The sequence below is a fragment of the Kogia breviceps genome, chromosome 7 (assembly GCF_026419965.1).
Source record: "Kogia breviceps isolate mKogBre1 chromosome 7, mKogBre1 haplotype 1, whole genome shotgun sequence".
Classification (NCBI taxonomy): Eukaryota; Metazoa; Chordata; class Mammalia; order Artiodactyla; family Physeteridae; genus Kogia; species Kogia breviceps.
This window is the reverse complement of record NC_081316.1, coordinates 20657905-20682788: the sequence shown is the minus strand read 5'-3', so window position 1 is coordinate 20682788 and position 24884 is coordinate 20657905. Positions and strand designations below refer to the sequence as shown.

At 63.0% G+C, this 24884-nt stretch overlaps 1 protein-coding gene across 2 annotated transcripts in view; it reads left to right on the top strand.

Moving 5' to 3' along the window:
• The window catches only part of KCNQ1 (potassium voltage-gated channel subfamily Q member 1), a 344375-nt gene extending 331142 nt beyond the window's left edge, over window positions 1-13233 (top strand). The window contains exon 15 of one of the 2 annotated variants that reach the window (XR_010841317.1): window positions 11930-11946. Coding sequence is in view for 1 of the 2 variants with exons in the window: in XM_059070209.2 (XP_058926192.1) it covers window positions 11930-12160 (231 nt within the window). In the remaining variant the exon portion in view is untranslated. Of the gene's footprint in view, window positions 1-11929 lie in introns of both variants that reach the window. The other variant, XM_059070209.2, reaches the window with a different exon arrangement.
• Window positions 13234-24884: the final 11651 nt, after the last annotated feature.

Here is a 24884-nt window from a genome sequence, read left to right as displayed (position 1 = left end):
TTTGAAATGTTTTTACTTCTTAGAGAAAATGTTTTTGAAGAGCACTTATATCTACTTATATCATGCAAACCCTTTGTAAAGAGGCTCATTGAACAGCAAGAAGTCCAGCTGGGCAGAGTGTGTTGGCAGGGCGGGGGCGCGCAGGCGCTGTCCTGGAGGCTGGCTGGCGTGGGGTCAGCGGGCCTCCGACTGTCCGGGGAAGAGGCTCTGGGGGCCTGTGCTGTCAGGGAGCAGGCGGGAAGCTGTGCAGGTGTCCGGAGGAAGGACAGAGTCCAGGACTGAGCAGTAACAGAACAGCCAAGGGTGGCCGGAGAGAGGCACAGAGAGAAGCCGCACCAAGCTGTGCGTGCAGGGGAAGCAGTCAGAGGCAACTGGGAGGTGCTGGGAGCCTGGGGGGCATGCTGGGGTCTGTCCAGAGGAGCTAGACCCTGCCCCCAGGACACTCCAGCCACGTACGCATCTATCTCCATTCTGAGCTGCAGCACAGACTCTCTGTCCCCTCCCTGCTCGGGAGGTGATGGAGGCCCAGAGTCCCCCAGGTAGTCCGGGGTCATGGACTGCCTGGCAGTATCCCCGCTTTCAGGGAGGTAGACATTTAGGAAGCAAACGATGCAAGCGGTACTGGGCAGACCAGAGTGGCTGGAAGGGGCCGAGCAGGGAGGTGATGGCAGGCAAACTGGGGTGGGGGGGTGGCAGTGTTTCTAAGGAGGAGACCCTCGCCTCGGAGCCTGAAGAATGAGACCGTCTGCTGGTTCAGGAGACGGGTGGAACGTTCTAGAAAGCAGGCCGGCAGGTGCAAATGTCCTGAGGCAGAGAGGGGGTACAGCACATGCAAGGAACTGACAGAAGCCAGTGCAGGGCAGGAAGGGGCAGTGGCCGAGGTGGGACACAGGGCCCAGACCGTGAGGGGCCCTCTGGCCGAGGCGGGGCTGTGTCTTTGTCTTGAGAGCAGTAGGTGGCTTGCAGGGGTCTCACCAGGGCAAGGACGGGGTACGAGGGGTGGAGGGAGGCCTGCTGGCCGTGGAACTCATGGAGGGTGAACCCACCTCGAGAGGCACTGCAGGCCCAGGGGTCCTGAACTGCCCACACCCTGGCTGATGGCCCCCGAGAGGGCAGGCGGGAGGGGGACTGGGGGCAGCCAGGCCAGGGTAGCAGCAGCCAGAGACAGATGGGACTATGACGACGGAGCTGCTGGGCGGCCCCTGCCCACCTGCCCGCCGTCACTGGGCCGCGTGTCACCGGCCTGCCTGCCAGCCGGGGCTGGGGGTTTGGCTGGGGTGGCCGGGTGCTCGCTGGCTCCCAGTACAAAGTGGCCTGCCTGGCGTCCCCCTGGCTTCCAGGACTTCGAGGCTCGTCAGAGGGGCCGCGCGGGAGGGGGAGGCGGGGGAGAATCAAATGCAGGTGGGGCCCCCGCCCTGCCGCCAACACAAACACGGCCTCTCGGCTTCCAGCGCCTTTTTCCAGCCTGCCCTACATTCCCGCTCGCCCGGCCCCGAGGAGGGTGACTGAGTCGGCCAGTCTGGGGCTGCCTGATGTGGGCAGGGCAGGCAGCCCCCACTTGGCCTCTGCTGGCAGGACCCCCCTGAGGCCCCAGCTAGGGGCTGGCCAGCCTGTTGGGAGGCCCAAGCCACGCCCATCCTGAGCCAGGGTCCCCCCTCCTCCACCAGCCCACCCACCAGGTGGCCGTGGGCAGCTTCCTGGCCTCCGTGCATCCTGGTCCCCGCTGCCCAGGCCCCCTTCCAAGCAAAGAGGCTCCCGTGCAGCCCACGAAGCTGCGTGCTGCCTGGGGCCCCCTGACTCTGCCACTGCCCCGTCCGTAAGCTGTCCCGTGAGCCCTCCTCCCCGAAGTCCAGGCAGGGCGGCCTCAGTGCGCGCAGTCAGGCGGTGGTTGTGAACGACTCTGGGCACAAACGTGGCCCCCGCAGAGATGCAGCTGGAGGGAGGAGGTGGCTCAGTGTGCAGGGGTGTGGACTGAGCACATGGGAGACACAGCACACGCAGAGCCCCCATGGGACTTTCATCCTTGGGGGTGGGGGGGCGGGCAGCTAGAGACGGAAAATATAATAAATAAGCCAGTGACGTCGGTGTGAGTCCTGGAGGAAAAGACAGGAGATGGAAGAGGGGGGCGGGCCGCTGCGTTTAGCTCAGGGCCCAAGGAAGTCTCGTGGGGAAGTGAGCCTTGAGCAGAAATGTGGGCGAGGTGATGGTGTGAGCCACGCGAGAATCCAGGAAGACTTCCTGGCAGCGGTGGCAGAGAGGAGGCCTCATGCTGGAGCTGCCTGGGGGAGGGGTGACAGCTTGGAGCCTCGGCCCAGACTTTCTTTTTCTCATTCAGAGCTCAAAGTGGGGTTTCTCAGAATTCTGAGCAGTGAAGCAAAATCTCTCAGACTGTGGGGCTGAGGGCAGAGGTCACTGAGGTTGTCCAGGTGAGCTGGTCCATGCTCCCCTGGCCACCTCCCCTGCTGGACCCCCTGGATGGAGCCAGAAATGTCTGTCGCCTCAAGAAAGAACAGCCCTGCCACCCACTAGCAACACATGTCGTTAAGACCACCCTAAGTAAGACGGTTCACTGTAGACTGCAAAGCATGTACAAAAAGAATGTTCCAGCTCCATGGGGAAAAGATAGATCCTTCAGTGAAGTGTGATGTATCGACAGGCTGATCACTGAAAACAGGCCTGCAGCTCAAAATCAGTCCCACACCGTTCAATGATTGAAGGGTAAAATACAAATCTAAAAAGTCCTAGAAAAAAAAATGTTTCAGGGTCGGAATTGGGAAAGCTACTCCAAGCATGCACAAAATCTAGAAGCCACGATGGAAAAGGCAAACAACTCTGACTACATAAAAAAGTGAAAAAGTAAACAAAACTTCTGTATGACATGACCAAAAATGATAGTCATAGTTGCCATGAACCAATTCACAAGACCAGTGGCACACTAGGAACAAACATTTGTGATGTCCATGTCAAAGGATAAACTTTCTTAATATACAAAGAGCCCTTACAAATCAATGACAAGGAAAAGGCCTGGCCAGCAGCACCTTGGGGAGGGAAGGAGCAATGGGCTTAGAGGACATCTGCCCCCCCCCCCGACCCCACTACTGGGGCCCTGGGAGATGGCAGAGACCTCATTTTCTCATCCAGCAAATATCTGTGAAGCACCGACCCTATTCATCCCAAGTGTATTTAGTGAGCACCTACCATGTGCCAGGCTCTGGGAGACCCTCTGGGGACATGAACATGACGCATGGTCAAAGGCCTGGCCATAAGAGCTTTCAGCTGGTGGTAGGGAAGACCACTCTCAACATTTGAGCTCAGGTTATATGTTGTGGTGGAGAACAGTTTTCCAGGCAGAGGGAGTGGCAAGTGCAAAGGCCCTGAGGCAGGATCAAGAGGACTGTGCCCAGGATCTGAGAGAAGGGTGTCAGGGAGGACGGTGACAGGGCGGCGCAGAGCTCAGGGGCTGTGGATGGAGGTGAGATTTCATTCTGGGTGCACTGGCAATTCTGCGGAGGGAGACAACTCAGCCTGGCTGCTGCTGGAGGGAATGGGAGGGGGACGGACCAGTCAAGTAGAGGCAATTCCAACAGCAACAGCGCAGGCCAGGGATGCCACTGGCCTGGGCAGGGAGCGTGGAGTGGGGCGGTATTGGATTCAGAGCGTGTGCTCTTGAGAGCGGGTGCGATGTGGGTGAGCGCCAGGGGAATCCAGTGCTTTGCTGTGTGGGTGTCGGCACCACTTTCTGAGATGGGAGGATGGGATTGCGGGCAGGGCAAGTCTGAGTTCTCTTTGGGCCCTGCTGCACCGATATGCTGTAAGACCTGCTTGCCAGTGGAGACGGGGTTCTGGGGCCCCCGGGAGAGTGCAGAGCTGGGGCGGAGCGTCGAGGGTGTCTGTGTAGAGATGGTGCCGGCAGACGGGGGTCCTTGGGCTGGGTGCAGAGGGCCTGCGAGATCGTCCCGGCTGCGACGGATGAACACTGGAGAGGTGGCTGTGGTTTATGATAATGATCCTGAGACCCGCCCCCCTCAGCAGTCAGTCTGGATGGAAGCAATGCTGAGGGTGCCTAGCGGACCCCAGGCATCTGTGGGGCTGCCCCTGGGCAAGCGTGTATCTATGGGGCAGGTAGAAGCTTCTTCTCCCCATCGTGACACTGTCTCAGAGGGGAGCAACCTGCACTCCTAAGGGGTGGGCAGCAAGGGTCAGCCAGGAACTGGCAGGCCCCCAGAAGGGTCTGAGGTGACCAGGACCTTGACCATGCTGTGCCGAGGACCCAGCTGAGGCATGGCTGACTCTGGTGATGGCTCAGATCACCTGCCACCCAGTAGCCAGAACAGTGAGAGATTTGAGGGACAGTGGCTATAGGACAGAGGCCTTGGTCTACAGCCTCTGAAATGCCCACCCTGGCTGATTCATGATGCTAAACCAATGCACCAGTCCCAGGGGCCAGGGCACAAGTGGCTGCCACATCTCCCACCTCTTCTGGCCAAGGCTCACGCCCTGCCTGGACTCCGCCTGGGCAGAGGACCCTGGGAAACAGGCAGAACGGCTGGTGTGTTGGTGACCAGGGGTTCCAGAGATGGTGGCATCTATCTCCCAGTTAGGAGAGTACTCTTGGCGCCCGACAGAGCCCCCATGCTGAGTGGGGCTCCCACTGCTCCCCCGCTGAGCTGCCCCGTCCCAGCAGCATCACCGCCTGGGGGAAGGGTGCTCACCTCCGTGGCACGTGCAAAGGCCCAGGGGCCCAGAGGTCCAGGCAGATACGCTTGCACCCTCTGGCAGCTCAGGGAATGATTTGGTGGACGGTACAGGGAATTGTGCAAAACCACACCCGAGGCGGCTCATGCCTTCTTGCACATGCAGTCTCCCTGCCCTTGTAAAGCCCGAGTACTCGTGTACACACACGTCTACACGTACACATGCCAACTGGCCCTCAGGCCACGCTGCACGCAGGCAAATTACTAACAGTAATTACAGTAATAGTCAACAGGAGACTAAATCAGAATTTGCCAGATGCCAAGCACTCTTTCCAGTGATTTCCTGCCTCAATTCATTCAATCCTTACAACATCCTACTGAGGGAGATTCTACCAGCATCCCCATTTTACAGATGGGGAAACTGAGGTTCAGAGAGGCCAAGTGATTCACCCAAGGTCACCCAACCAGGAAGCGGCAGAGGCAGGACATGAGCCCAGGCAGCCTGTCCGTGTGCCCAGGCCCTCCCCGCGGGCTCTGACCCGCTGCCCTGCGGCCCACACACCCAAAACACGTCCTTCTCCAGGGCCTTCCGCAGACTGGCATGCACACATCCCGCCCCGGCCCACATGCCCAGCGCATGCCCAGCCCAGCAGGCCGTGGGCCGGGCTCCGAGCCTGTCTCCTCAGCAGGCTGGGTGCACCGTGCACCGCAGGACAGAGAGCTCGGCCGCCCTGGGGACGGGCAATGAAACCTCGGCGGCTAGAAAACACGGCTGATTTTTCTCCAAGAGCTAAAGCACTAAAACAAAGTCATAAACACAATTACACCGTCTCCTGCCATAAATTATAATGTTATGAAGCGCTGTGATCTATTTCCACTCATATACCCAGCTCTGTGAGACCGGCCAGCCCCACGGGCTCTAACGAAAGGATGATTTATGGGTGTTATTCCCGCATTCTCGCCGTGGGGGAGGGGCGTTCCCAAACTCCCAGGAGTCAGGGAGGCCCAGCGCCAGGGGCAGGGGCCCGGCGGGGGGGTGGGGGGGGGCAGGCTGCCCACCGGGCAGGGACCTCCCCCCAGGACAGCTGGCCCTAGGCAGGCAGGTACCCCGCACCACCTCCCGCTTCCCCTTTGGCAGAAAGGTTCCCCGGTCGCTCTGGAGTGGAGGCTCTGGGCTGTGAAGCACCTACCATATTCGCTCCACAAATGCAAACTGGGCCCTCTGTGTGCCACCAAGGACAGGCAGAGGAGTGGGGCTCCTGGAGCCTAATTCCAGTGGGAGAACCAGCTAAGGAGCGAGCAGATACAACTGCAGGCCAGGGGCCTTGGAGAAAACAAGGGCCAGCGTGGGGATGGTGGGGGGCCATGGCAGGAGGGACATGGCCGCCATCAGTGCTTTTGGTGAGGTCCGAGGGTGGAGGCTGGCTGATGCAGGCAGGGGAGCAGCTGGGGAAAAGGGCCTGAGGCAGGCACGTGCTGCCATGTTTGAGGACCAGCAGAGTGGCCTGGAGGAAATGCAGAGGGAAGAAGTTCGGGGGAGGCCACAGAGCAAAGGGGGACAGGTCTAGGGCCACAAGAGGGACTCAGGCTTCTCCTGGGTGTGAGGTGGGAGCTCAGGAGGCTATAAGTAGGGCAGCGATGTGACCTGGTTTGTGTTTTGAAAGGACCACATTGTGGGGGAAGGCTACCTGGCAGGCTACTGCAATAGCCCTAGCATAAAAAATTGGCGGTCTGGCCTGGGCTGGGAGCCAGAGACGGGTGGGCAGGGGTTTCCCAAGTTCTGCTGACAGAATGTGGAGCATGATGCTGAGATTTTGGAGTGTTTTTCTGGGATGAGGAAAATGTGCAAGGAACAGGGTGGGTGCTGAGAGAGAGAGGTCTCAACAGAGGTGCAGGAAAACCATGATTTTATGGTCTTGAGTTCAGGCCTGAGGTCCCCAGGGATCAAGCGTGTGGGTCTTGGGTGTGTCCCTAGCCTGAGCCTGGGTGCTCAGGGTCAGAGGACAGCAGACCACAGCTGTCACATCAGGGTGGCCCTCCTCCGGCCACGGTCTAGCAGACACCAGGACGCAGCCAGTGCCCCTCCCCTGGGTGCTTTCTCTCAGTGACATCCGTTGCCCTAGACGTGGGTGCTCAGCATCACCTGCATGTGCTGGAGGGCACAGGAGGCAAAGGTCACAGGTCACCGTGACCCCCACCCCCACTCCCCTCCCTCACCAAGCAGCAGCTTGCGGAGGGAGGGCCAGGGCCAGGGGTAGGGCAAGAAATGGCATTCTATGGAGATGGAGAACCCAGCAGTCCTGCGGGGGGGCGGGGGGTGGCCCAGGACCACCACCTGCATCCCACTGAGCAGCCACGAGGCCCAGGGGGTGCAGTGTCACCTCTCAGACGGAGTCCTTCCTGGGTCCAGCAGGCCCGTCGTCCGAGGCTGTGGCCGGGCTCTAACAGGGGTGGGAGCGGGCACCCCTTCCACTGATCAGAATTCACTCATCATACCCTGTAGGACACAGGGTATGTAGGACACGGGGCAGGACGCCCCGTGCCGGGGGCTTCTCACAAACTGTATGTTTGGGAGGGGCTGGGGTGGACTGCCCACCCAGGGGACTGTGAGGTGTGGCTGGGGCCCTGGACAGGGAAGGCGGGTTTCTGCCCTGAGCTGTCCAGCACAGGACTCCCTCTCTGGGCGGCCAGGATAGGGACCGGAGTGGAGGTGTGGCAGGCTCAGCTCCGCTGCCACGGGCCACTGGACCTGCCCCGGCTATGAGCGGCCCCCCCCTGGTCCCTCCGAGCTGCGTCCAGGGACTCAAGGCCCTCTGTGTCCCCGGGCCTCAGCTGTGTCACCTGTCTAATGGGCTCAGGAGCAGCGGGGAGCAGGGGCTTGTGACCTGGGCAGTGCTGGGTCTTGCAGGTGCCACAGGCCTGTGGCCAGGGCAGAAGGGGGAGATAGGCCAGCAGCAGCCCCCCTGCAACCCCTGCTCCCTGGCCTCTTCCCTCCCATGCTCCCTGCTGTGTGTGAAGGGGGGGGTGAAGGGGGCAGAGCCGTGTCGCAGGGCGTCAGGAGGACTGAGCGGGCCTGTGCACGGACACCCTGAGCCGTCATGGCCACGTCCCCGTGCCTGTCGCCGGCGTGTGGGCTTGGGCAGGGCTCCCTGGGGCTTCAGGCCCCCGCGCACCCCGTGACGTACCTGGAACCCCCAACTCCCTGCAGCCCGGCTTGGCCCCAGGGCTGGCATCCGGCTCAGTGCCTGGTGTTTAAGTATTTTGAGCACGGCCCCCGAGAGTGGCTCAGTGACGCTTGGTCCAGCACAGTCTGCAAACAAGAGGAGGGCCCGGAGGTCTTTTGCCCTGTGACCCTGCAGAGGGCCCTGGGCTGTCCCAAGAGGAGCCCTGCCTCCCCCTTTAGATGTTGAGCCACAGGGACCCTGGGGCACCACGAGCTGCCCCCCAGGGCAGGGGACTCCCTCCCCGCGAGCCCCAGGCCTCGGTGTCCCCCACCCCTGCCCGTCTTTGGCCAGTGTGGCTGAGACAGCCCAAGGCTTGCACGTGGCCAGGGCCATCGGCGGGTCCAGAGCTGGGATCAAGGCCGAGCAGGTTCTGCAAAAATTTCCCTTGAAAGACTCTTTTTCAAGATTTTCTTTTGAAAACAAATTCATAACCACATCAAACAGGAATCCCGTCGCCTTGGGTTTGATCACCAGCCGCCCGGGGCTCTCTAACTGGCTGTTATTCTAATTGCTTTTTTTCTCTTCCGAGGGCCGGGAGTCGTCTTATGGTTATTAATTTGGTGAATGGAGGCAGGGAACAAGGGAGCTTTTGTTGGCCTTGCCCTTTAGTCACTAGCAAATTGCAAATAATGACGAGATCCAAGATCCCCAAAACTGATGTGCCCCAGCGGCTCCCGGGGGAACGCCGTCCCGGTCCCCGAGCGGGCACTGCCTTCCTCTGAGGGTGACAGCGCCTCACCTGGGCACCCGCCCGGAGGGACGCACTTCTCTGCAGCTGGGGTTTGGCTCTCAGGCCGCTCCCTCCGGCCGAATGAAGCGCTCACTGGGTGTCACCATCGAACATGAGGCAAGATAAAGGCACTCCCCTTGGGAGGAGGAGAAGCCAGGGCGGGGGGACCCAGGGACCATCTCTCTGGGACGTGCTCAGGCCTGGAGAAGCGTGGCAGGTGTGAGTCACACTCACAGAGCCCGCGGGCACGGGCTCCTACACGACTGTCCTGTTCCATCCTCAAGAACACCCGCCACGGAAGGAGCAAAATGCCCCCACTTCCCACAGCTGAGAGACTGAGGCCCGGGGAGGACAGCACGGCGGCCAGGTCTCAGCGTGGGATCTGACTTGGCCTCCTGGACGAGGTCAGCCACCAAGCTCCGTTGGGGGTGGGGGGAGGAGACATGGCTCCAGAGGGCTTGGTCCACCCACTAATTACCACCGCCTGAAGCTGGACCAGGCGAGCGATGCAGAGGACCCCCGCCCATCAGGCATGGGGCTGGACAGGCGGAAGGACCCTGCAGGGGGCCAGGAAGACCCAGGGGGACCCTGAGGGTGGCCAGAGGACCAGGAGGACTCGGCAAGTGGCCGGGAGGCCTTGGCAGGAGTCTGGTTTGGCCTGTGGGCTTCCCCACTTGCTCTCTCTCCCGTCCCATCAGTGGCGGCATGTTAACGCTCCTCCCCAGACCCGCTCCTGTCCTGTGCGAGAAGGACGGGGAGGCGTGAGGCCCAGGCTTTGGGCCAGCTCTGGGATTCTGGCCCAGATCCGAGCTCGCCCCCGGCGCCCCTGCCACCTCCAGCAGTCTGGCCAACGGGAGCATATCCCCTGGGACCAGGGAGCCCGGTGAGCCCCTCAAAGCCCCATCTGCCACGAGCAGCAGCCCAGGGGGCCGAGGTGGGCTTGGAAGCAGAGCAGGGCAAGGGCAGCGGCAGAAGCGCCCCAGGTGGCCCCCTGAGGGTGAGCTCGGCCTGGGGCCAGCCTCCCGCCTGCTGCCCAGCCCCCTGGGGTGCGCCCCCTCGCCAGCCGTGCCCAGCAGCCCCACCCCTTCCCGAATCTCAGCCATTCTTCCATTGCCTTTTTTCCCAAGAACACCCTATAAAGGCTTCCCTACCCACTTGCCCTGCTGGGGGCTTCAACAGATGTTCGAGTGCCATAAAAGTGAAAATTTACGAAACCACAAATTTTCTTCTGTAATGTATTTGGTGCTCTAATTGACGCCAAACCAATCAATACCCAAGCCGGGGCCTGCACAGTGGAGCAACGTGAAGCTCGCCCGAGCAGCCTCGTGCAAGGCTCACTCCAGGCTACTGGGCGTGCAGGGTCCCCCACGGGTCTCCCAGGGCACAGGGTGGCAGCGGGACTGGGGGGCCGGTCCTGCCGGCGGCCAGAGCCCCAGCGGCCCTCCCCAGCTCCCCTTGGCTGGGCTGCAAGGGTCCCAGCCAGAGACCCCAAACGAGACTCTTCTCCTGGGACCTCGGGGCCTGCGTCTGTGGGTGGCCTCAGCATATGGTGGGACTAGGGTGTCAGGGAGGCACCCGGGGGAATGCAGGGGTGGGGAGAGCTGAGTGAGGGGCCCAGGCCCTACCCCAGCTAAACCAGAGAAGCTCTGCACCCCTTCCCTTTATAGCCTGGGAGAGGGGGCCTCAGACATGCAGCTGTCCCTGTCCCCAGGCCCAGGGGCAGGGGAGGAGGTCTCAGTCCCCCGCACAGTCTGAGGGGGCAGGGGAGCCCAGGAGGTACCAGGAGACAGCACTGGCCTCAGTGCTGCAGCCGCCACCATGCAGAGCGGGGAACGTGGGTCACAGGCCCCACCTCACAGGCAGCCGTCCTGATCAGGGGGCTGCCGCTCCACGTTCCGGCCCCCATCCTGCCCTACCTGCTGCTAGGTCTCAAGAGAGCCCCATGGCCCCAACTCAGGAGAGAACCCTCCCCTCCTCCCACTCGGCCAACCCTGCCCCTCCCCGCTGACTCAGCCTCCACCGCGCAGGAGGGAGGCTGTGGACTGCCCCACCCGCCTCAGAAGCCCAACCCGGGGACCCAGCTACACAGGATTTGCGGCTTCTTCAACCCACAGCATCTTCCCTAGGGCCAACCCGCTTGGCCAGCACCCAGCTCCATCCGGTCCTGGGGTAGGGATATTGCAGCCAGCAGTGGGGCCCAGATGGGTCCTGGGGCAGTCTGGCCCAGGGCGGCTCAGAACACATACATCACGGACCATGTGCGTGTCCAGGTGGATGGCCGGCCCCAGCCAGCTCGGCCTGCCGCCGTCCTCAGCCCCGGCGTTGACCCTTGGCTGAGCCATCCCTGGGCTTTTACCCGCAGCCACACTCTCCCCTGAAGCAGCTCTGTGTTCTTGCAGCTTGGCCCTTGTCGGCGATGATCACTCCCTCCCCCATCATTTCTAGTCTTTCCAGTGTTCCAGGTACCCAAGGCGGAGACCCTGGGGGAACCACCCCCAAGGGCACTGCAGGCCCCAGGGTGAGCCATGCCTCCTGGCTCATGCCAGGACATCTGCTTCACCCCTGCCCCTGCTCTGAGGGCCCTGGGGTCCTCTTCCCACCCCCAGGGCTCACTCCAGCCCCACCCCGTCTTGGCCATCCAGCAGCCCCTGCTAAGTACCTGCAGCCCCAGGTCCATCCTCCATCCACCTCCCCTCCAGCTCCATAGGGCGACCCCACGGTGGGGTGGGCAGCCCCAGTGCTCAGCACGGGAAAGGCCTTTGGGAAAAGCAGGGTGGGCATGTGGCCCTGGCTGACCCCTGGGGATTGGTACAGGTTTGGGGGCTCTGCTGGGAAGATGGCGGTGCCCCTGCCGAGTTGGGGACCCTGCCCGGGATGACAAGAGCGCCCTGAGGCACAAACCCTGTTGGTGGGCATGGGGGTGGAGGTAGATGGCAGGGGGGAGGGGGGAAGGGGGAGGGGGGAGGGGGGAGGGGCCCCACCCTGCTACCTGCTCCCCTCCCCCGCCCTTCTACCTGCTCAGCCACTGGGTCTCAGGTGAGGGCTGCAGAGCAGGGCTCCCTCCATGCACGTGTGTGCACACGTGCAGACTTGCACAGGGGCCACGGACACCCACACACCCACCCACCCCCACCCACCCACACACACACACACACACGCGCGCGTTCCACACACATGGGCGTGACCAAGGCCAGGCCCCGTCCCTCCCCTGGCCCTCAAGGAGCCCAGGCCTTGAGGCCACCCGCGCACGGCCCGGCTCACCTCTGACCCTGTCCCCGCAGGTGACGCAGCTGGACCAGAGGCTGGTGCTCATCGCAGACATGCTGCACCAGCTGCTCGCCCTGCACCACGGAGGCTCCCCCGGCAGCCAGCCCTCCAGCGGGGGCGGGGCCCAGGTGGTCCAGCCCCACAGCGGTGGCTCCATCAACCCCGAGCTCTTCCCGCCCAGCAACGCGCTGCCCACCTACGAACAGCTGACCGTGCCCCGCGGGGGCCCCGACCAGGGCTCCTGATGGGGGCTCGGGGCCCAGGCCTGAGAGGGGAGGCCCGGAGGAGCCCTGCCCGGCCCACCCCAGCGCCCGCTCAGCACAGGCACCACTAGGCCTCAGCCACCTCTCGAAGGCCCGAGAGAGCAGTCCCGCTCTCCAAGGCCCCAGATACCCGGTGGGCTACAGGGCCCTCTGGCCTGGGCTGGGGGGCTCGCCAAGACCGCCTCTTCCCAGCCCGCGGGTACTAGAATTTGGCTGGGTGTTGGGAGGAGGAGGGGCCTCTCAGCTCTGAGACCGGGGTCCCCCACATTGCTTGCCTGATACTCGCGACAAAGTGGCAGGGGGTCAGGCCGGGCATCCCAGGCGCTTGGTCGGTCCCATGTATGGCCAGGAAGCAGCACAGCTGTGTGCAGGCCCCAGGGCGTTCCTGAGGGGAGACAGGGACGGCCTGGACAGGGTCTGTGAGGACCCCACCCCCGGCCTCCAATGCAGGCCCAGGGGGACCCAGGGAGAAGGCAGGCAAGGCAGGGCAGGGCAGGCCCAGCCCGTGCCGAATAAAGGATGCCCACGGACAAGGCCCGATCAAGGCCCAGGAGCCCGTCAGAGGCCCCCGGGCCTGGACCTGACTCCTTCATGCTCCAGAGATGCTGACTCAGGCCAGGAGCTGTTGGGGAGCTGCTCCTGAGGCCACAGCTTCCAACGGGAGGGACATGTCCACTGCTGAGGGTGGACCGCCCACCAGTGGAATGGGGGTGCTCAGGTCCCCCACTTTGGACTGGCAGCTTCTCCTACCCATTCCGGAGAAAAGAGGAGGGTCCCCAAACCCCGCTCTGCGTGCGGACCTCGCCTCCAGCTCCCTGCCTGGTCTAAGCATCTGGACAGACACACAGACGGTCGCCTCCCCGACCAGCTGCTGAGCCGCAGGGGAGCAGACGGGCGTCACCATCTCTGACGAGACCTGTCTCCTCTGGGGTGCTCCGTCTCACCGAAATCAGGATAATCTGTGGTGATTTGGAATCTGTGCTTTAACGAATTTCACAGTGTGATTTTGATTCTTAATCGTTCAGGTTTTTCCTAATAAATGTGGAATCACAAAATTGATCTTGCCCTGCTCTCGCCTCCTTTCCTGGGGGAGCAAGCGACCCATCTTTGGGACAACCTGTCTTCCCGTGGGGCTACTGCCCACCCCTCAACACTCCAGCACCCCTCACCCCGTCTGCACCCACCCCGGTGAGGGGGCCCAGAAGCCTCAACCCCCTGGCCTGGGGTTCCTGGGAACGGGGTGGCACCAGTGACCCAGGAGCACCTGGAGGCTGGGCTGTTCCTGTCCCCCCACGGAAGGTCGGGCTTCAGCCCACCCGCTAAGCCTTTGCTCTTGCCGGTGCCTTTGCCGGGAGGTTCTCCTGTCCCCTCTCCATCTGTTGAAACCACTCCCTTGGTCTCCAGCCAGGCTCAAAGCCCCCTCCTACAGGAAGCTCTCCCTGATAGCTCTTTATGAGACCAGCCCCACCCCCAGGTCTCGGGACCCTCAAGGGGGGAGGGGTGAACAGGTGGGGTCATCGCCCCCACACAAGCAGCTTGGGGACCCTGTCCTCAGGACTCACATCCCACACGCACTTGTCAGGTCTTGGGCTTAATTCTTAACCCCAGGACAGCACCTGCCCCCACTCCCACCACCAGCCTCAACTGCTGCGCCCATGGGCATCTGGACCCTGCCTCCTCCAGGCCCAGCTCCGTTCCCCCAGGTCCTGCCTGGAGCCCTCCTCAACCTCCCTCTTGGAGGGGACCCCTGCAGTCCCCTTGGAGGCAGGTGCCCAGGTGGCCACAAAGCAGGAACTCCTGGTCCCTGTGGAATGTCAGTTTGGGCCCCTGTGGGACGGGAGGGGCCTGGGTCCCCCTTTGCAGAGCCCCAGGGGCTCCCCGGAGCCCAGCCCTGGCTCCCACCCGAGGGGACGTCTGGCCCTCGGGCACTGGCCGGTGTGGGGGAGGGGAGGAGGGCCAGCGAGGGCCCGGGGCCTCCCCAGCCCAAACCCCCGGGGGGGAGGGGCGAGAGCAACAATTACTGGAAAGGCAAAAGCTGTTGTTTCCTTGTTGAGTAAATATTTGTGGAAACCCCAGGAGGCGGCTGGCTGGAGAGCGGGGCCCTCCACGGCGCCCCCGCCCCGCCCGCTGCCGGGCACGGCCCCCAGCCCTCGGGGCGCTCGCTCGGGCCGCCCATCTGGGCCGGGCGCGGCCCCTGCACCCAGCCCGGCTTTGTTTTGCGTATTATCGACTGCGCACAAAGTGCCCGAGTGCTTCACTCCTGGACGGGCCATTGCAGCCCTCTCGGGTGTGAAATGCAATTTACCTGAAATAAAGCCCAATTATGGAATTAGCTAATTAAAGCCGCAGTGGAGGCTGGGCCGGCCGGCCGGGAGCTCAATGCCCGCCGGTGCCCGCGGCCTGAGGGAACAGATGGCGCCCCAGCCCGCCGCGCGGCCGCATTCCTTCACTCTGCCCCCGATAACTGACTTACACAGCACACGGCCATCTGGTGTATGACACGTCCTGTGTGCCCCGGACAATGGCCCAGCAGACCTCTCCGGGAGAGGGCCGTCGCCCGGGCAACGGTGGCATGTGCAGCCCAGGCCCATTCCCGGCCCCGCCCCCGGCCCCTTTGTGGGCCTCGCCTGGCTGCCTGGCCGCTCCCGCCGACAATGTCCGTGAGCGTTTGTCCCCGGCGTCCGGCCTTTGTCTCCCAATTGGGCTTCCTCGTTGGGGTCCTCAGTGTCCAGTGGGTGCCGAGAGCATCTGCTGGCGGGAGAGGGTGGGGCTGGGGGGCTGCCCTGCCCACCTCCTGGGGCACCCACCTCCTCTGCCCATGCCCCCTCCCCCATCGGCGCCCTCTGGAGCCGGGCAGAAAGGCGGCATCTGGAGGGCTCAGGGCTCGGCCGCAGGGGCCAGTCTCTGAGGCCAGCGTCCGCCCAACCTGAGGTCCTCCCAACCTTGGGCCAGACCTGCACCTCCTGCTCCCTCCCCTGTCTGTGCAATGGGAGCAGAGCGCCCCTGGAAGGGGTGTGGGGGAGGAGCTGACGACCATAATACATAATACATGTGAGGTCTAGGACTGGGTCAGGCACACAGTAGGTGCTTCATAAAGGCAGCCAGACAAACGGTCCAGGAGGTGCCTGGTTCTGGGGTCTATCGCCCCATCGCACTCCCTCTGCCTGGCCCCAGTGCCCCCTCAGAGCAACTCCCCGGCCCCTGCTGCGTTCAGCCTCACCTCCCGGCGCCCCCTCGGAGCCAAAGCAAGCTGCCCACAGCCTGCTGTCCTGCACCCTAGCCAGCTCTGGCCCCTACCGCCCAGGCCCTGCCCTCTCACCCGAGATGCCGGGCATCTCCAGCCGGGCCGACATGCCCACCCACCCCCCACCCCCGCCACACACACACACACAGCTCCTCCCTGCACCCTAGTGGGCCCCAAGCTGCCAGCAGCCACAGCCCCCTCCCTGCTCAGGACCAGTTTGGCAGGCACCCCCACCCCCGCACTGGGCAGGGGTCAGGAGCCAGGCCCTCCAGCCTGCCGCTGGAGAAGGGGCTGTGCTAGGACTCTGGAGACCCAAGGGGAGCCCGAGCCCAGGAGCGCCTGGCACAGGGCCTGGCCCCACGAGGTACTCAGGAAGTGCCAGTTAAATTAAGGGATAAAATTTGAGTTTGGAAAGAGGCTAACGGCACTGCTGGGGCTGCGGACACGCCTGGGACAGGCAGGGCACCGCCAGGCAGTGCCGTGTGATGGACACGCAGGGGAGGAGGGGTGGGCACCCTGGGCCCTGGAAGAGGGGGTCAGGTGTGCGTCCCGACTTGGGGGGGTCAGACAGCTGGGCTAGGTAGGCGTGGAGTGACAAAAGGCAGCCGTGGGCTGGGTTCCTGGGACGGGCCCACACGCAGCCCCGCGCGAGCGTCCATCCGGTGGGGACCTGCTGGGTCACCCTCAGGGACAGACACCCCCTTCCTAACATGCAGCCAGTCGATGGTATGGGAGGCCCTTCCTGGCTCCCCAGAAACCTGCCTTCCCCGGCTTCATCCTAGGACCACCCTCACGGTCCTGGGCCCCAGTGGCTCACTGGGGGTCCAAAAGGGTGTCTGCCTCACCATTCTCAGCCCCCAGTGGCACCCCTTCTTGGCTCTGGCCCTATCGTTGTGGCCCCAGGGGGCTGGGGAGCTAGGGAGACCGGGGCCGGCATGGGTCAGACAGGCAGCGAGGCCTAGGGCGTGCTCAGAGCAGCCAGAGCTGGACAAAGTCCAGCTTCCATTGCCCTCCGAGTGCGGGGGGCCAGGGGCCAGGCCCTTTGGAAGCTGACCGCCCCCCCACCTACGCCCCTTCCACCGCGCAGCAGAACCTCGGCAGGCGGGCAGAGGGCCTCACGGCCGGGCGGCACCGGAACCCAGGAGCAGGCGACCTCTGACCTCGCTGGCCAGCAGCTGTGTTTTCACCTGCTCAAGCGGGGAGTTGCCTCCAGCACCAACGGATCAGGCCTGGGCTGAGAGCGGGGGCAGGTAGAGGCTCTGGACACTGGCCAGAGACACTGGCCTGAGGAAGGGTCTTCTCTAAAGATGGGGGTCCTGGCCAACTGTACCTCATCCCAAGGCCTCTGAGGCCAGGACACCAGCCCCTCTCTGCCCAGGTCTCAGGTGCTAGCTGTGTGGCAGGAGGTAGGGGGTCCACGCTGAGCCCCAGATCCTTTTCTCTCAGCAGGTCCCTCTGTGACCTGCTGGGCCTGACTCTGTCATTTGGCCCTTCCCTCAGCACCCCTCAGCACCCCGTGAGGCATCAGGATGCCACCGGGAGGCCTCAGGATCCCTGTATCCCCATGCCTCCGCCTCCCCAGCCCCCAGCCCCCAGGCCCCTTAGCGAGGCGGAAGGTGGAGGAGGGGAAACGCTCGGCTCAGGACAGACCTACTGGACACCAGAGAATGCTCAGACCCCTCCCCCTGCTCTTGTCATCAGACCCCCCACCTCAAGCCTTCAGCCCCGCACCCACCTCTGTGGCACCCAGAGGGAGCAGGCCTGCCCTTGGTTCCCAGGGCCACACCTTTCCCACCCCCTCACCTGATCCCAGGCTTAGGTTTCACCCACACCTGGGCAGTGACCCCTCAGCCTGAGAAGGCCCAGAGCCAGCCCAGGACGGGTCCCCATCGCGGGCCTGGCACACCAAGTTCCTCCTGCCTCCTGCGTGTGGACCCAGGTCGCACAGCTGGGGAGTGCGGAGACTGGGTTGAAAACGTGTCACTGGGACGCCGCAGGGACTCCCACCTGCCCACGACTCTGGAAGGCCCAGCCATCCCCCAGCCCCCTTCCACACCCTGCTCGGCAGAACTCTCTCCGAGTTTCCAGCCTGTAGGAAGCGAGCAATCTTTCTGAGCAACATCAAAGTGGGAGGCGCGGGCTGCTTGGATCAATCACGCCGGCAGCCTTGTCTTCCTGCCTGGCCTGCGGCCCCAGGAAGCTGGTGGCAGCGGCTGGAACACACGGTGACGGGTCGACGGGGTGCTCGTGGGGTACACAGATTGTGCTGGGGGAGGGAGATGCTTAGAGCAGAGAGGCCTCAGGGGACATGGGTCCTCCCTCCTGGTGCAGATGGGGAAACCAAGGTCCAGGGCAGGACTGGCCCAACGCAGCACCTGCTTGTGTGAATTTGCATCAGACAAAGAGCCTCAGAGAAGAACCAGGACTTGCAGTGGCAGAGAAGTCGGTGGCTGGGCCAGGAAGCCAGGAGGCAGGGGGGAATGGACTGGTTAAAACAAAGAGCTGGCCTTCTCAGACTGGATCGTGGGGCCAGAAAGGCCAGATCTGAGAAAAAGACGCAGAAAATTCCCAGGTGGTATGAACATAGCTCCTTTGCTGGCCTACATGGGCCAAAGAGCCAAGAAGCACTATGCCTGTCCAATGCAGCTAAATGCAAGGGCTCCATCAGGACATGCCCACTGGCTCCAATATGGCTGCCATTGCACCTGCCACGCAGGAAAATACCAAACTCCCTGTTGGATCTTCAAGAAACTCTGTTACAAGCCTAACTACTGATTGAATCTACCAAATCCCACTGAATTTCTGTTGGTGATTTCTTAGCTTTATTCCTCCCCACTGCCCACTCCCTACACACACACACACACACACACACACACACACACAGTGCAAGAATGTTCCCATTCTGACTTAGCCACTCTCTAGCTGTGCATCTTTGGGCAGGGCCCCTAACCTCTCTGAACCTCATATGGTCTTTGCAGCCCCAGCTTCACAGAGCTGCCAGCAGGGTGCTAAGCCTAAGAGAAGACAGGACAAAAGCCACAGCAGCCTCACAACCAGGCACCAATGACAGAGCTCCTGAGGTCAGGGAGAGATGTGCATATGAACTGTTCTCTTTGGCCCAGCAATATGTCTTTATATACAACTGCAACACACAACTGTCCCTGACGTAGACATCTCCATAGCAAATCCGCCTTGAGCGGGACCCTGCTGGGCCTTCCACTTGACTGGCCAGCTCAGGTCACTCGATGGGGTAAGGGCCTCATTATTCCCATCCAGTTCTCCCGGAACGACTGAGGGAGGCCAACAGTGACCCAGGATCCATGGGGACAGGCAGCCCCTGCTGCAAAGCCAAGACGCCCTTGTGTCAGAAGCCTTTTGCAGCCGTTCACCGGACACCCTCTGAGCAGCCTCAACCCCATCCCAGCGCACCCCTGGGGGCCAGAGAATCTGCCGGAGGGGCCTGGGGGCAGGCACGCAGGGAGCGCTCACCCCCAACCGTGCCCTCAGCCCGCTCCCCAGAAAGCTGGGTCTGCAGCCCCTCTGGCCAAGGACAATGCAAGTGACAGGTCAGAGATGGATCAGCCGGGCTCAGGGAGAGGAGGCTCGTGCTGGGAGAGGCCCAGGCGCTCAGGGGTGGAGGCGCTCAGGTGGGTGGGGCATAGCATCACCCGGGAGAAGGGCCCACCCGGCAGGGATGCTTTCTAGAGACGGTTGCCGGGACGGTGGGTGACATCACTGAGTAATTTCAAAGTGTCTTGATCAAATCACCGCTCCCATCCACAAGGCCGCGTCCAAAGGCCTTCGGAGAGGAAAGGCCGGCGGCAGACAATCAGCGGGCCTTCCACTCGGCTGGCCGGCCCTGCAGCGCAAGGCCTGTGGGCCTCCTACCCCGCCTGTGACTCCATTTTTGACCCTGAGCCCTCCGGTCTCCTCCCCGGGAGGCCTGGGTGATCCCGCGCTGCCCCGTACAGGCACTGGTCAGCAGAGGGGAAAGGCACCCCCCCCCGCCACTCCAGGGGAAGCCTCCTAGACGTCCACTCCGAAGCCTCAGCAACGCAGCCGCTAAGAACCACCGCTTACAGGAGGGGAAACTGAGGCACAGCAGGGGATGCAATGGAGGCACCTGTAAATACAGGCCACGCATCCAACCCCTGCACATGCACACCACCCCCATGCATCAGACTCACCTTGAGCGAGGCAATGAGGCGCATGCAGTAGACGCTTGCTGAATGCTCTACCCCGGCGCCTCAGGCCCACTGTCCCCAGAGGTCCCCGTCGGCACCCCCCTCTCTTCCTCCTTTGACTTTTTCACAAGGTATAGACATGAAAACATCCTCATGTGTTTTCAAACACCTCACGTCCATAGACTGGAAAAGGGCAGCCCCCTCGTGGGAGATGAAGGAGCAGGTGGTCACCTTTCCAGCTGGTGCAGCAGCCAGACCCCCAACCCAGGTTCCAATCCAGCCCATGCGAGTGCCACGGTCTCCGAGGGCACACGGGCTCCACGGGCACACGGGCTCCACGGGCACATTGGCAGCGGCCAGCCATCCGAGCTGTTCAGCTGCTGGTCCTTCTCTCCTACTGTCCGTAGGGGCCTTTCCGTTCTCCTGAGCTTCTGCACAGAGTTTCTCTGTCCATTTGCTGTAACCACACTCAGCATATGTCCCTACACATGGACATTCACTTGTTTCTAGGTGTGACCGCTGAGGGCCAAACTGGGGACTCGCAGACCCACACACCCCAGGAGCCGAAATCGCTGTCCCAGAGCTGTGCCCAGCCGCCCTGATCTTGGCCCTCGTCACCCCGTGGAGCAGAGCAGCCCGGACACTCCAGAAAGACCCTTCAGGCTCGCAGGGAGAGGCTGCAGCTCGAAGGAGGACCCCTCCTCTCGGGGCACCAAGTCCTGGCCACCCCCCTCTGACTCAGTGTCTGGCCCCAGGCGGCCAGGCAGGCACACGCAGGAGGGCAGCTGTGGGCGGGACAAATGCACATGTGAATGCATGATTCAGCTGGAAACACTGCCCCAGCTATGCCCTGTGTCAAGGGATGGAAACGAGGCGCCTGGAGGTTGGACACATGGTGAGCTGGCATCCCTGACTCCAAACTCCCTGCTCTTAACCACCAGGAAGCCTCCAAGCCCCCTCGCCACCCAGAGCATCTCTGTCCCTGCAAAGGGAGTGGGGAGGGCCGGACCGTGCCCTCACCTGCCGCAGAACCCAAGCTGCGTGGGGAGACAAGAGGCCAGCAGGTGGTCTGTCCCAGCCCCCTGGCCCCCACCGGCATGTTCATCTCCTCCCTGCCGCCCGTCTCCATCCTACCACCAGCCCCAAGGTGAGGCAAGCAGGCAGAGCCGTGCCCTGAAAATGCTCCACGAAACCCCGCGTGTGTCCAAGCGGCTTCGGTTACCAGGCACCCGGCTGGCCCAGCCTCCCTCGAGCCCTGCCAAGGCCTGGCACTGATGCCCCCGGCAGCCCCTCTCCCTGCCAGCCAGCCCACGAGGGCTGAGGGCGCCGGCAGATTGCTTTACCGCCGCCGGCTCGGCCCAGCTCCCCCGGGAGAAGGCCCCATTGTTCCCCGCCCCCGTGGCCCCCGCCTGGCTTGGAGACACCCGGGCTCCGGGCGGCAAGGTCACCGGGCCGCGCAGAATCCACCTGCAGCCGCACCAGCTTCCAGGAAACCGAATCCCAGCGGCAGATGACAGCCGCAGGCTGCAGGACAGAGCGCCCATTCAGCCTCCGCTGGAGCCGGCGTGGCCCGACCTGGCGGCCGCCTCCCCAACCTGGGCCCTCCCACGCCTGGGCACCGGGTTCCCAGAGCCAGCACTGCCCAGACCTCCCGCCTGCCCGGGGCCACGGCCAGGGCCAGAGGGCTGCGATGTACCCTACCCTGGGTGCCCGGGACAGGTGAGAGGGTGGGTAGGGAAGGGAGCAGAGACCCTGCCCCACCTCCAGAGCCTCACGGACACAGGGAACCCTCCAAGCCGAGCGTTAAGGCAGGCGGTCCCCCCACAGGGCCCTACAGGCGTCAGGAGAGTCTTACTGCGCCCATTTGACGGATGGGGCCCTCAAGGCTGCAGGGCTTGACTCGGCCGCCGAGTTTCCATACTGGTGAGGAGCAGACCCGGGTGGAACCAGTGGTGGGGCTCCCCGGCCTGCCCTTGCCCACCCAGGGGTCCCCTCAGAGTGAGCAGGAGAGCTGGGTCGAGCGGCAGCCTTTGGGAGGACGAGGCAGGTGGAGGAAGCAGCCAAGAGGGCCAGGATCTTCGAGGTCAGCAGGGCCAGCACCCCCCACCCCGCACCAAGATGTTTTCTTGGACCCATTTCACAGATGGGCCAGCTGCGGGGCAGTCGAGGAAGCAAGTGGATTCACGGGTTGCATTGAGGATAAAAGGCCCCCCACGCCCCCCCACCTTAACCCGCTGCAGAGGAGACCCAGAATGACTTGGGGTCCCGTAGACCACCAGCCTCGGATGGTCTCCCTGCCCCGCTGCCCCTACCTACTCTCAGGCCTGCAGGCTGCAGCCTCATGGGCCTCATGGAGGCCGTGGGAGACGCGGCCCGGCCTCCCACACAGAAGGAGACTATTTCTCTTCCAACAGGGTCTCCTGCAGCCAAGTCTCCTGCCAGGTTGGCCATTTGCGGGCCAGACAGGAAGAGAGGGATGGAGCGGGCGGGGAAGTGGAGGTGGGCTCAGCCACGGGGCATCAGTATAGTCCTGCCCCACCGAGGCAGCCAGGCCTGAAGCCATGCAGGTCACGCCCACGTTCCACAGCCAGGACCCAGGTTCAGGGGCTCTTCCTAGGCTGCCCCATGCTCCTTCTTGAGCATCAAGCCCCAGCCGGGACTCGGGGCTCAGAGGCCTCAGGGCTCAGAGGCAGTCCTGCTCTCCAAAGGCTGGGCCACGAGTTGCCTGTCACTCAGCTCTTCTGCCCGGTTGGTCACACTGAAAAGAGCGTCCTGTAGCCAGGAGGCATGACTCTAGGCTCGGACCCAGCTCGAGAAGCACGGCCTGGAGACCCAAAGGAGGAAGCCCTGGTCTCCAGACCCAGCCGCCCAACCACCACCCCTCCCACCCAACCAGCAGCAGCCACCCCAGTTCCTCCCAATCTCCACCCCTGGCGTGGCTGCCACCACCGCCATCACCCATCAGATTGGCCCTTTCTCCCCATCTCCATTTAGCAAACTCCTACTCACTCGCCAAAGCCCAGGCCGAGGGGTCCTTCCTCCCTGAAGACTTCCTGAAGGGCCAGCCAAATGTGGCTCAGGCGCGCCCCCTCACAGCAATTGGCACCCACCGCATACCCTGACTGTGTCCTCTGCAGCTGTCTCCCCTACGGGCAGGACAGTGCCCCTTCAGTGGCTTATGGAGGGGACGCTTGGCACGGAGAACCCTTGGGCATTTGCCTAGGAAATGCCGACCTGCGGGAAGCCAGCTGGGGCTGGACCTGTGAACTCCTGGGGATGAGGAGCAGGGAGCTGAGGTCGTTCACAACACTGGGTGCTGGGCTCCACTGTTCGCTGATGGCTTGGACCTGACCCTGGAGAATGGGAGATGCCCACCAAGAACCACTTAGGAGAGAAGGGGGCACCGCCTCTACCTGCTCTCCAGCTGTACCTGCCTCCAGCACCCCGTCCCCACGGACCGGCTGTACTGCAGTCCCTCAGGAGCCCCCTGGGGTTCCACCCCAGCCCACCCCCACTCCAAGTGCTACTCTGCCCCATCCGTGCAACCAAAACTCAAGGCCCAGGCGGAGAAACACCACAGCTCCCCACATACGAGGCTGAGGGTCACTCAGCTACATCACAGCCCCTGCCCCTCCGGGTGGCCGACAGCCAAAGCTCCCACACCTGCCATCCAACACCAGACACCCTCCCAGTCTGAGCGCACCTGCCCAAGAGACTCAGTGTTAAACACGGGTCCCTGGACCCCCAATTTCCAAGAAGATTAGTTGGGAGACTAATTGTCACTAGAGTGTTATTGACTACTCAACTTGCAGCTTTCTCTCTCTGATAATATTAGGCCCCCAGAAGGAGCAGCTAAAGAAGACTTCACCTGAGCCCCGAGGTATATATTTCTGGGAAGATTTTAGAATTCTGGCTCCTGCTAAGGGGAAGTATTTGAAGACTCCCACAGATCATGACTCAGTCTAGCATATACGGCCTTAGAACCCAGCACCTACCTGCATCTCCAGCGTCACCCCCATACACCCTGTACAGAATCCCAGACCTCAGCCCCAGCCAGCTGACCCCGGGATAGGCAATGGTCCCTCTCCCTTCCCTCTATGTCCCTCCTCCGGGAAAAGCTTCATCTCCCTCAGGCTGGGTGAGGGGCCCCTCACCCCACAACCCCTTCAGATACGCTGGGAGCTGGCGCCAAAGGGGAAGGAGATCCAGTGACCACAGGCGGGCGCCACCTTGAACGGACGGGATCAACAAGACTCCCACTGGTGCACCTGGGGAAACTAAGGCCCAGAGACAGCCACACACTGTCCTTTGGGGGTGTCCAGAGTCTGAACAATGCTGTTGCCAGTGACCAGGGACTCTATCTCCAGGGCTCCCAGTCCTGCCTCTTGCTTCCAGGACCCCGTGCCCTCCCTGCAGCCCCAGCTGTACACGCCGAGGAGTCATGCAGTTCCTCTGATGGCACCCTCTCCCACGCTTCAGATTCTCTGATGGCTTGGTCCTGAGCAAGGAAGGGGAGAATGCTTGTCATTGAGCCCGGGTCACCAAGCTGGAAAGCTATGTGCCCATTGCCAAGATTTCCTGACTTCTAAAGCCCTAAGTGTAAACACTTCAAAGTCACCGCTTTCAAAGATTTACGGCATTAAACTGGGGTAGGGGTTGGGGCGCTGTCCAGGTGATCAGCTGGTCAGTTTTTAGTAGCTCCCCGAGGTAATATTTCCCCCACCCGGCCCCCACCCATCCACGCCCTCTCCACCCACCACTTGGGATTCTAGGCAGGACACCCACATCTCCAGAAAGCCCTGCCCACAAGGTAGGCAGGGCAATCGAAGGCCCAGAGGTGCCACCACGGGGGCAGGGACTGGGGGCCCCGGCGCAGGGGCTCTGCTGGACACTGCAGCCACAGAACCAGGCCTGGGCAGTGGGCTCAGAAGCTTCCAAGCCTGCCTTCTGCACACGCCCTGCGAGAGCCAGGCCGGCCCCAGGCCTCCGAGCGCCAGGCCCGGGCCTGGGCCGCGAGGGGCCGCGGGCCGGGCAGGCGGGGGCGGGGGTCCGGGGTCGGGGGTCCGGCCAGCTTTAACGCGCTGACAAAGCCTCATTTGCAGGTCAATGCCGCGGCACGCTCGCCTCTCCCCTCGCCCGGCGCCCTTTGTCCGGCCGCGCCCGCTCCTCGCGCCAGATGGCCGCGGAAATGCTAATTTCGGGCGCCCCCCGCCCCCCGCGTTTAATTGCGCCTTTGCAGATGGGCCGCGAGTGTGCGCTTCATGCAGATGAGCGTGGC